This window comes from Vidua macroura, chromosome 6 (assembly GCF_024509145.1).
Source record: "Vidua macroura isolate BioBank_ID:100142 chromosome 6, ASM2450914v1, whole genome shotgun sequence".
NCBI classification, from domain to species: Eukaryota; Metazoa; Chordata; class Aves; order Passeriformes; family Viduidae; genus Vidua; species Vidua macroura.
Window position 1 is genome coordinate 46,021,431 of NC_071576.1, and position 12,658 is coordinate 46,034,088.

The window sequence follows — 12,658 nt, forward strand, 5'->3', positions numbered from 1 at the left end:
TAAAGTAGCATTTTTTAAAGTGAGACAAGGGACAATATTGAAGGAATCAGGGGGCACGACTTACTTGGGTCTCTCACTGCTGCTTTCTGAGTATGTTCCTCGTATGGGATGGGAGAAGGCATTTTCCCTTTCTGAGTGTAAGAAAGGAAAAATAAGGAAAGAAGTAAGTGGAGCTGAGTGGCTTTCCACGCTAATGGTCACATTAGCAGATGATAAGACACAACTCATTCCAGTTTTAGGCTGTATCATGTTCTCAACATGGTCCCTTGGGTCAGATAATTTGGCTCGAATCAAGAACTGCTCTTTGCTCAAGGGTATTCAAGGATTACAGAGGAAGCAGCACAGTGATAATTTTATATGGAAGGAGGATATAATATTTTTGCTGTGTGCTCTCCATTTATTTCTTACAACCTAATTTTGAATGATTGTGCTGTGATTTCCATCTCTATGGTTGTGGGTGAGAAAGGGGAAAAAAAAAGAGATTACAAGAAGAACAATATTTTCTTTTCTGCTTGAGGTTTTTAATCAAAGGTAGCATAACCCATATGGGATGAAATTATTCTAACTGTTACTAAGCTCATTAAATATTTATAAAACAGGAGTTACATTTATAACTCTTCTCTCTGGATAATGTAAATAAATTGATGATATAATAGCTTTTTCTTTCCTTGATGAAATAATGAGAAGTAGCATACTTTCTGTTGACTTGAGATGCGAATAATCTCTGAACTTCTAAATATTAGAAACATAAAACATTTAAAACTTGCAACAGGTTATTTAATTTTTTTGGGGAATGGAGATCCAGATGAAATTTTGTGTGCTTGTTCATCCCTATTAAGATTTTAGGAGAGCTCCAGATCTTTTGAGCAGTTATGCTTTCACTGTTTTGAGTAGGCACTTCAATACCTTCTAAATTAGAAAGGTGGAAAAGACCTGCAGTATTTAAAGACTGGGAAAAAAGCTTTCTAATAATGAGGCATAAGGAGATTTTTAAAAAATTACTCAGAGGATCAAGAGGTAAAGATAATATCTAACTAATGAAGTTTAAAGAAAGGGAGAAGAAAGCGGTAACAGAGAAAGGATGGCAATCATAATTGGAAATATGGATGTTAAAATAAGGAGGTTTTAAATATTCAAAGGACATGTGGCTTAACAGTGGTTGTGATCAGCCATTGAAACAAATTACTGCAAAAATAACTGATTTTTTTCTTCCTTGTCAAATATAAAAGTTGAAACCAGATGCCTTTCTGGGAGGTATGTTTTAGGCTAATGAAGCTTTGAAGTTTTAGGCTAATGAAGCTTTGGGAGGCAGACAAGAACTGAAGGCTGGTTCTGACCCCAGAACCATTCTGGTCACTGTGGTGTGCTGGCATGAAGTGTACCCGAGCATCCCCGGGTGTGGGAGCTCAGTGTGGCCTGGACCTGATTGCCCAGAGGCCCCTGGAAAGAACCTCTGGACATGGGGCAGCCACCCTGCTTTGGCTGCCGTCTTCTGTGGGCTCCTGCGCAGCAGGTAGGCAGCTGAATCATCCCCTGCACGTGCAGTACCTTTGATTTGTGCAATCCCAGTAAATCAGGCTTTTCAGGGAAGCACTGGGTAGGTTCTGTGGTGTAGGAGCCTGGCATGCCACTGGAGGAAACGTGTGAATCACTGGGTGGAAAAGTTGGGCGTTACCCGTTTAAGTCTTGTCACCGCTCCAAATGTCTTCTGGCGTTGTTGGTTGGGGTATGAAGAAGGTTTTTGAGAATACACCTGCACTGGAACAAAGTCAAGTGTACTTATTGGCAAAATGTGGTTTTTTTACCAGTATAGCTTGTTTTAATTGGACAGCTCAGAGGCATGGGTGAGAGGTGATTTTAAAATGTGTGCAGTGCACGGGTTTCCTCAGAAGTGCTGTGTCTGCAGTAGCAGCTCTTTGCTATCTTGCTGTATTGATGTAGGCAAAATACCCTCTTCAATCAAAAAAATGTGCATTTTCATTTTGAAATAATTAGAATATGTAAGCTGTAAAAACCGTAGTGGGGACACAACTTTTGATTTTATCTACAAGGTTAAAACAGTTCAACTCAACCACATGAAGGGGCATGCAATGCTGACTATACCTGACAGATCTTGTCTCTGTATGAATTTTAAGCTAAGTCCTGCACATTTTGTCTTGTCTTGAAAACTGCTGTCCCCCAACAAACCATTATTGGTGAAGACAAAGCAGTAGCCATGTGAGGTGAAAGATAGAGGAGTTGTACATTACCTGCTTGTTGCTACCAGCTGAATCCATGCTACATCATTCCCTTTCCAACTGGCTGTTTAAAAGATAAAATTTTGTCTGAGGAGGCTTGTTTTCCAAAGGAACTCTCTGAATCCTTGCACAGTGAAGCATAGTTATTCATCCCTTTTCTTTGGGGTGGGAAGTAAACATCTTCTTTAACACTAGATCTTTCCTGCCCTAGACCTTCCCTCTTCCATCAGGCACACCAAAAGGATCTGATGGGCTGTGGAGAGGCCTGGGGTTACAGGGCAGTGGGTGTCTGTCCGTGCCTGAGTTGGCAGCAGGATGTGACTTCTCAGTGGTATGACTTCTGTCTGTTCTATGTTTTGATATGCACCCACATTGTGATGGATATGAATACTGACTTCAGCTAGGTATGTTTTTATCATTTTCATTATGAATTTGTTCATAGGAAAAGACAAGAAACAAAATCCCTCATACACGAATCACCATACAAGCACTATAGCTCTGGTTAAGTTCCAAATACACATTAACAACTTGCATATGCAAGCAAAGCCTAATTTGTGGAATAAAATATTTTACTACATTCAGAAACAGCAGTAGCAATGTTTTGAATCTTGTGTCATTAAAAGCAACAAGTATATTGTATTGCGATAAAGTAGTTATTTTCACAATTTTCATTTCGTTGACCATTTGTTCTTTCTATAAAAATGGAACGTGTGTTGGGAAGAAAATAAGGGATTTATTTTACCTTGTAGAGTAGTTAGAATACCATGCCCTTTTTGTTTTAACACTAAGCCTGTAGGGGAACATTTGGGAGCAGAATATATTCTGTATTTTAGTACCCTTCAGGCCAAGAAATGAAAAACTGAATTCTGACATATAATCAATCAGATGCTTGAATATGGACTCAGTATACCAGTGTTAGCTTTTGAACTCCTTAATTCTTAGCTGTTGGGTCTCTTCTTTTAACGTGACTTGCTCAGGTGTGGTTACCCTAAACTGGCTGACTCTTTGTCAGAGATATGTCTAGAATTAAAATTCTATAAGGCTGCATCTGTTCAGAGGAATTTTGCATGGTTCATACTTCTGGTCAACATTGGAGGAGCTTGTGAAATTCTGATGATATTTTCAATAACTGGCTATGTTTTGCTGCTTCTGGTTAGTGTGTGCGATCCTGTTAATACATTCTATTTATGCTTTTGTCAGTTGTGCACACATTCATTTTAACAAAACATCAGGAGAATCCTTGACACTCTTCTTCTGTTCAATACACATCTATAAGTTAATTCTTTTACTGAAGTTTTAAGAATTTTTTTTTTAATCAGCATGCCAGTACAGAAAGTTTAGGCAACTGTGGTAAAGACAAGGGAAGAATAACAATGAAGAAAACTGAAGGAGAAAATTTAATACCTGCTTCATAACATTAATAAAAATAAAGCTACTGTAATGAAAAATAGCTGCTCCTTTACTAAAGACAATGAAAAGATTGATGGTGCTGCCCAAGACCGGGTGTGTACGTGTTTATGTATTATGGGGAAAATTTTCTAACAAACTAAGAATAGTGGTTACATGTTTGCCCTCTTGGTAGTATTCTAGTCATGATGCAATTCTCAGCAAAATGCACTATAATTATACAGCGAAGTTGCTATTTGCATAGTAGAACACTGTGTATTTTCCCCAGTTTCAAACAAAGAACAGAACATTGAAAGGGAAAGGTTCACTTACTGTGTGTTGGTTGCTATTTGCATAGTAGAACAGTGTGTATTTTCCCCAGTTTCAAACAATTTTTAGAACAGAACATTGAAAGGGAAAGGTTCACTTGCTGTGTGTTGGAGCACATTTCCTTGATGCACGTAATGTTCCTTCAAAGTGTAGAAGTAGCTCAAGATGCAGGGTGAATACATCTCCTAGTGTTTGCTTTCCCCTCCCCAGTGAGAAGCCTAGAAAAATGTGAAAATACTTTAAGTACCGTGTTACCACTGAATTTAGGTATAATTTATATATATATATATATCCCTTACCTGCCTGTACATCCTTGCAGTAACACTGCAGCTTCCGTGCCTCTTCCCAGTCATGAAGCAATTTTCATCAAGTATTTGCAAAAGATGTCTTTGCTATGTTCACAGTAATGGAATTTCTCAGTAGCTAAGTAGGAATTACAGTAGTTTGACATAATTACCCATTGATCCTGTAGTCTCAGTACATACTGATATTGACAAAGTCCTGAAAGCAAGTAGTTTAGGAAAAGTATGCAAAGCAAGAAATGAAAAATGTAGATTATAGTAATTTCTTTGATTTTGGCTATGGAAGGGGGGAAGAGACTTGGCAAAGTTCATACAGGATAGTATTGGTAGACACAGTAGTATCCTTTCCTCAGTTTCTTCCAGTACCTTAAGTGTGACTTTTCTTTTGTCTGAGAGCAGGCAAGGCTAATTTTCTTACTGCATTACTTAAACATGACAAATGGCAATCTTGTCTAACCAGAACAGCAAAGCTTTTCTGTCAGCCAGTGCTTTTGTTTCCTAGTAAATAAACATCCATTCAAGTGTTGTAATGGACTATGGGGGAAAAGATGTAAATGTAACCATTGAACAAATTCTAGGCAAAATGGAAATTTAAAGCAGGACAGCATCAGAAAAGCTATACACCAGTGTTGCTCAATGACAGACTTGTGTTTAATGGTGTTAATTTAAACCCACATCTCTCCATGATTGGCTTAAACTCAGGGCTATTCCACTGTATATTCTAACTTGTTCCTTAATCAGATGATAGTTGGGTTAATTTCCTTACTTTATGGTGTTTCAGCAGTGCCTGTCACAGTAATACTTGTGTCATGTAGAGTGATAATCTAGCTGAAGTTTTCATGACCTCTGTAGGCTTCCAGGAGGTTTTCTTTTTTAAAATAGCTCTCAAATATTCTGAGCCTAAAATGGAATCTTGTGATGGTTTGAGATAATTCAAGTACTTCTCTTTTGTATTATCTATGTATAAAGAAGTGATGTTTTCCATAAATTTCCTCGAAAAAATATGTATGGTAGCCTTAACCTTATATTGTATTATTCTGCCACTCTTTGTTCAAATCTGATAAGAATTTGTAGGAGAGGGCTAGTCTCAAGACCATATATGATCATACTGGGTTTTGTAAAATGCTGGAAGTTCTATACCATCAAAGTATTCAAATCAAATGGGTAAGTGAATAGCTCTGAAGCCATTTTCTTCAGAAAATCAGAGCATGAAAACTGGCTGTATTTGTGTAAGAAGTTTTAGGAAAACACTAAACAGGCTACCCATGCTATGCAGTTTTGTGTGGCCATAGCTATGTAAGTATTTATGTCCCACATGCAGCCGAGCTCTCTTGCAGGCAAGCCAAGACTCTGTTCTGAGGGTGCTATGGGTTCCAAGTGTCAGGAATTGTCCTATAAAATTTCAGTGTTTTTTTTTCCCCAGTAAATTTGCACATCTCTCATTTAACATGCTGAATAAGAATTGTTAATGTTTTCAAGTGGCTTGAAATACCTAGCAGTATGTGAGGTTTGAGGATTCCTCAGAGGCAAGATCTTCACGGTTTTACTTCCACAACTGTTTTGAAACAGCAGCAGTGTGGCTTGAGCTGTGCCAAAGCCTTGGTGTGTGTGTGGATCCCAGTGTCCATGTCCAGCACACGCTGACCAAACAGGTTTTACTGGGAAGTGGCCCCTCCTCCGGGCTGCGCTGCCCCAGCGCAAACACTACTTGTACTCACGCCTTTGCCGAGCGCCGGCTGGAAACTTCTTCACCAGGATAATAAATTTGAACTATTTCAGGCTGTAGGTTAGGAACTTTATGACATCGTTTATATGGCTAAATCTGTGCTGCGTCTGAGCAGTATTAAGAAATCAAATTAGCTTGGATGAAGCATCTCTGTGTTGAGTGTGGAATACAAATTTGCACCAGTCTGGGCATGAAGCAAGTTAATTTTGTGATGTCTGGATTTTGTGGTCCTGCTCTTCAGAAGTAGTAGCTAAGGAGTTATTCTGTAAATGCCAGGAATTACAACAAATAGTTTCTCATTACATAATGTAAGCTCTGTGTGTTATATTTTGTAATGCATGCCTGGGGAAAAAAAATCTCATAGAATAAATTTCATGCTTATTTCATGAATTTTTTTCCTTGTGCTGTCATCTAAATGTGGCATTGCCAGATAAAATCATTTACTGTACTGAAATGAAGCCATTCTTAGCACCAAAAAGGAGGGAATCTTTTGTTTCCTTTGTGTTTCTCCATCTGTCTGGGAAAACTCTGCAAGTTCACTCCCAGCATCTCCCCTTTTTCCTTCTGTGCCTTTCCCACCCAAGCATAGATAGAGTCCTGACCAATAACACTGCTGCCACAGATACCCTCCTTTCCTGTGCTGATTACACCTTTGACTCCTTAGCCCAGAGTTTTGTGCCAATTTGCAATTAGGATTTAATTTTCCATGCCATATTTACCCAAGTCTGTAGAAACAGTAGTTGTGTTGTAAAACTTACAGGGAGAGTTCTGTATATATGTAACAAGTAGTTCTCAATATGTTAAGCAATCCCTGGGGAGAACTTCTTAGCCAAGTTTTAGAAGTGTTACCTCTTTATATGAAGCTTGAGGTCCAGTGTATTTGGGGGAGGAAAAGAAAGAACAGGAGTCTTTCATTTTAGCTTTTCTGTATCAAATGCATATTGCATTAATGCTTCCCTGGAGAGCAGCCTAGCTAAACTTTAAAATTAGGGCAAGAAAAAAAAAGGAATGGTAAATTGTGAGATGAAATTGTCACTTGCATTATCTCTGGGAAGGAACTAACAGCAGCTGCAATGGTAGAAATTCAACATCTCAATCCTTACAGTGTCCTGTGAGCACCCGCGCAGCCCATCAGCAGGTACTCTGCTTAATAAGGTTTCTTCCTTTGACTTGCTTGGTGAGATGCATGTGTTGAAAGACATTTTTGGGCACTCAAAATGATAAATGCATTAGCTTCACTGTCACACCTTCAGTCATTTGTGTTTTCTTCTCACCCTTTTCCCCACCGGAAGAACAAAAGGGATTTCACCCTTGCTGACACAGATTTTTTGTGTCACTCCAGCCTCAGTGTCACCTGGAGCTATTGCTAGGCTTTTGCTAAGCAGACTTTGTCTCTATAGAAGACAGTTTATGAGGGTAATGGATTTGAGCTCTTTATTTGCAAATATTTTCCAGTTTATTGTTCCTGTATATAGCAGTGCCAAGTATATTGTTTTGCAAATTGGGACGAGGGAAACCCTCTCCCTCCTGAGGCTGTGCCATGGTGGTTTTTTACTCCACTGGAATGAGATCTGTAGGAAAGGAACTGTTTGGGGGCTGTTTCATCCTCACTGAAACAGGGTACTGTAGGATGGTGTACAACAACTTAGTACATAAAGCAAAGAACCTTTGGAGTTGAAAGCAGGGGAAGCTTTAAGCAGAATGAAGTAACATTAGAACTTGCCTAGGATTCAGAATAACTTCTAATAAGATAAATTATTTTTATATATAGTGGTATGTTTTCAGGGTTTCTACAAACTGATGTCTGAATCTGATGTTTTGCTCCAACCCCATGGCAATTCTTTGACTCAGAATCTACTTACCACAAACTTGCCTGAAAAGCTGCACAGGAAACAAGTGTCCTTTCAGTGTGTGTTTTCAGAGGGCTTCTGTCATTTTAGGTGGGCTGACTCAGGAGGACTGTCTGAAATGCAGGTGATAAAAATGAACTCTGCTCTATTTCAGATTACTTCTTCATGTAGAGTCTGAGTGTGATCATCTCATCCTTCATTTATTGTGCTCAGGTATTAGTTCAGTGCTAGTCGGGTTGAGTATCTCTTGTTGAGCTGCTTTTATGGCTGCTTCCTTCAACACATTCATGTTCTTCATCTCTTATCCATACACACTTGCTGAATGTGGCTTAACTTGACATTTGGGATTTTGGAACAATAGATGCACCTACACACTTGTCAGAAATACCTTTGAGATCATGATTTCTCTGTTCAGTACATACAGCAGCACTCTTTTCCTTTGCTCTTTATTTTTGTTAACGAAGTAAAGAGGTATTTGATGAACCCTTGGTTCTTCTCATTTTGTGCATCCCTTCCAAAAAGCCTTAGTTTTTTTGTTTGTTTGTTTGTTTTGTTGTTGTTGTGTTTTTTTTTTTTAATTTCCCAATGGAGCTGTACTGGCAGTTTGAGCTGATTTGCTTTTCTTGCTGCAAATGATTGCTTGTTTCTCATGTTACGGATGAGGTGAGAATGTTGTGTACCATTTTTTTTTCTCTGACTTGTCATTATTTTCAGAGTTTTCAGTAAAGCAACAAATGTAGGCACCTTGTCAATTACAAATGTGCTGATTTTAAGCTCAGTCTTTTATGCACAAACTTTCTGCACTGTGTGTGGCCAGGAAGACCTATTGCTCCTGCTATGATCTCAAGAGTGGAGCAGAACACATACCTTTAAAATCTATTTCCCCCTTCACTCTGACCACTCCAAACTGCTTTCTGAGACTGAGAAAACTTGTCTTCTGTCCAAAATCCATGCCTGTAGTGCTGATACTGAGCAGAGCTGCTCGTGCCATCTGCTGCTGTGTGAGGATGACAAAATGGAGAGCAAATGTAATCTCATATAAATACAGCTTAGAGGCAAGCTGAAGGATAAAATGTTCTCATTGCTGATTTTCAGTCGTTCCAGACACCTGGGAGTACCCTGTGAGGTAACTGGAAAGGGTACTTGGCTAGGTGGTATCAGGGCCACTAAAGTCAAACAAAAGGGCTAATGAGCTTGCAAAATTGAAAAATGTTATATATCAGGCAGGGACACACAATAAACTTAAGCTTAATTTAAAACAGGACTTTGCAGTCTGATGTTACAAGGCTTCATTTCTATGCATATAAATGCTGAATTATACCTTTCTTTATTTTTTTTCTCCCATGACGTTGTTTGTTTGTCTGGTTAAATACAACTCTCTTTCTTTGCCAGCTTCCAAGTACCAGAATACATCCCTGTGGTGGCTGCTTTACGTGTACTTTTTATGGAATGGTAAAGGGGGCAAATAAGTATATAATGGTTAACTGCTGCTTATATCAACATTATAAATAAAAAACATTATTCATAAAATTTATAAATATTATTCCTTGGCTTGGTAGTTGGGATCAGTGTAGAAAGCTTTCCATCAGTGTGCTGCTAGCACATGTAGTCATGTGTAAGTGAGGAGAAATGGGGCTCCCCTCTTCCCAATGGCCTGCTGTGCTCTTCCTCTGTGCCTCTGGTGATGTCACTGTTTTGCTGATGGGTCTGTAGAGCCAATACAAGTGGTGAAGCTGTTTGTAGGTCCATTCACAGGTATTCCTCTTAAGGTTTACTGATGACTTCAATACACAACGCTGCCTGTCTGGTGAGTAAGGCACTTGCTAGAAGCAGTTCACTGGTGCTGAAACACACTTGGGCTAAGGTGCAACAGTTATTGCTTGCAGAGGATGTTGAGGAAGCGAGTGAAAAAGAGGCTTCTGATGAATGTAAATAGGCAGGAGTTCAGATGGCTGTAGACACACCCTTAAGGAAGTGTAGATATGCATCCTTCTGAATATGCACAGGTGGAGATCAGAACAGCAGCTGTGTTCAAATAAACACTCCTTGTAGATGGAGTACTCTTCTTTCTGGATGAAGCAGCTCTCAAACCCATTTATGTCTGCACGTGTGTTCTACATCTTAACAAAATTGTAAGAATCTGTACTGCACATGTGGTTTAAATTATTTATGTTGATGCCATATAAATAAAGTGTGCATGCCTAAGTTGTGCTTCCTATAATAATGTGATTTTTATTATTTTGAAGCATTTAAAATTGACTTAGAGATGCTGGGTTTTCCCACAACTTGCATAAAATCTGTATTACAGGTAAAATGTAGCTGATCAAAACAGAGAATACTGCTTGAACAGAGGAAAACTGATAGGTGCCACGGAGACATGCGGTTGAGGAAAGGGAAAGAAAAATGCTGGGTTGATGTGGAAGCTAGAAGAAGAGAGAAATAAGCCATTTATTTGCACCAGATTAAAAAGTGATCAAATTTGAAAGTTGTGTTTCAGTCAATATTTTGGTTTTACCAGAAGAGGATCAGTTCCTAACCTGCGTGAGATCACTGAACCTCCATCTCTGAAGAGCGACTGTTTTGCACTTGGAGTCATGGAGAGGCTAACTTTCCTAATACAACTGTAACACCACAGAGCTGCATTTATTTTGGTTTTACCCCTGGATTTTTTCTTTAATTTACTTTGGATAGACAGACTTTTAATAAAACTTAAGCTGCTTTATATCACAGGATTGTTGCTTTTAAGGTGGTTCTTTAAAAAACTAAACTCTTTCTGTGCAGATTTCACTATTGGACAAAGCAAGGGCAGCTGCCCTTTTGGCAGGTGCCCTTCCTCCATTTGCCAGGACTCTTGCTTTGTAACGTTACTGTCACAAGTTGCTCTTACTTGCGGAAAAGGTTGACAGAGCATCAGATTTTTCACAGGTTGGATTATCTCCTGTATGAAGTGCTAGGATTCAGTGTGGAAAACTGAGCTGTGTTCAGCTGCAGGCTTCCTGTGTGCTATCAGTGAAGTCATTAAAACTCCATCTTAAGTGGATTGCTTCTACAGTGGGAATCAAAATACCTCCTGCGTCACAAGGGTGAGGAGGCCTAACTTGGACGTGGAACTAAAAGTGCATAGCTGACAAACACCCTGCCTGGGTAGATGCTTTGGGACTGAGCAGCAGCACATTTTTCCTTCAGGTTGCATCATGGGGCTGTGGTTTCTGGGGTTTTTGCAAACAGCAGTTGCATTCCAGCCTGCTTTGACCAGGTGATGCCAGGTTGGTGGCAGCAGCAAAGTCACTGTTTGTGCTAAGCTGAATTCAACAAGCCTGTTTGCCTTCTGTTTACAGAAGATGCCTGTTCAGTAGGCAAACTGGAACACTTGGCTATACCCTGGATGGGGAATTGCCCCTTCTGATTGCAGATTGTCCCTTCCAGTCTTGCAGGTGTACATGAAATGGCAAACCCACTGTTTCCTCTGAGATGTCGTGGGGCAGGCTTCAGTGTGTCAGAATAAGTAATGTTCTCAAGACTTTCTGTTCTAGGTCACATTATGCCACACCTGTCAGATTTTTTGTTGTGATCTGGCTCTAAATGCTACATCTGCAACCTGTGGGCACAGCTGCCTGTCCAAAAGGGATGTGGACTGGTGTTTACATGGCACGGCTAAGGAGTTGGACATACAGTGCCTTTCTAAGGTCTGTTAGGAAAACGCATGGCCAAGGGTTTATCGAGGCAAAAGTGAACGTGGGTCACAATGGACCTTGTGTCTGGGGACACTGCTTAATCACTCATCGTCGGAGGACCATTACCCAGTGCTTTGCCCTTAACTCTGGTCACAATGGCAAGTCATCTCTTGCTGTTTATAGCCTTCTTCTTCACCCTTCCTCTGTTTAAGTGTCCCTAATAAAGGTCTCGATGTCATTGCTGGGCTGCAATGCGCTAGGTACGACTGTCTGTAGCTCTGGTAGCGCATGTCCTTGCGTGTCACACAGAGCACTGAGAGCAGCGCAAAACCTTGCTCACAAAAGACATCGTTATTCCCGTTTCTCACCGAGAGTCCAGCCTGGCCCCATTACGGACGGAGCCCGTAGTGCTGACAGCAAAGCAAAACCTTTGCCCTGTGTCCTGCTCCGTCAGGCACCATCCTACTTTGCCTTGCTTATTGTCCGGCTGCCAAAAAAAGGGGCGGACTATTGTATTGTGGGTACTGGTGCTGGGCAGCCGCGCTCTCCCGTGCCGGCACTGCCCGGGGTTGGGTAACGCGGCCGCGCCGCGCTCCCCGTGCGGCCGCAGCGCCGAAGGGCGCGAGGGCGGGGGCGGGGCCGGGGCGGGGCGGGCGGAGGAGCCGCGGCACCGCCCGCCCCCAGCGCCATTGGCGGGGCCGGCCCGGCAGGGGCGGGCGGCCGGGACAGCGGCGGGGAACTCGGACCGAGCGAGCTGCGGTCACTGCTCCGCACCGCCGTACCATGGTGGGGGATCACTGCAGCCTCCCCGGTGAACGGCCCGTGCTCGCCCAGAGTCCCAAGCCCGGATTAAGCTGCAAGATGGTCCTGCAGGCGGTGGGCAAAGTGCTGCGGTAAGGGCGGGTCCGGCGGTGGCCGTGGCGCCGGGCGGTCAGGGCGGCTGCCCACGGAGCATACCGGGAGAGGAGGGAGCTGAAGCTGGAGTGAAAACTCCGGCCGGGGCGACGGGCGCTCCTTCCTGAGCCCCGCTCCTCTCTGGAAGAAGGAGGGAGGCTGCTTTTGGCTCCCTCTGGGTCCTGTGTAGCGATCGGGCGCATGGAAATTAGAATAACAGTAAGCGCTTGGAGAGGAACATTTGTTCACCCTTAATACG

General features: G+C 41.6%; 1 protein-coding gene across 3 annotated transcripts in view; it reads left to right on the forward strand.

Moving 5' to 3' along the window:
- The window catches only part of MOB2 (MOB kinase activator 2), a 110,125-nt gene that overhangs the window by 68,072 nt on the left and 29,395 nt on the right, over positions 1-12,658 (forward strand). The window contains exon 1 of one of the 3 annotated variants that reach the window (XM_053979436.1): positions 12,219-12,398. The exons of the other annotated variants lie outside the window; for them this stretch is intronic. Within the exon in view, the coding sequence (XP_053835411.1) occupies positions 12,289-12,398 (110 nt within the window). The 5' untranslated portion in view covers positions 12,219-12,288. Of the gene's footprint in view, positions 1-12,218; positions 12,399-12,658 lie in introns of those variants that run through there. 3 annotated transcript variants of the gene reach the window in all.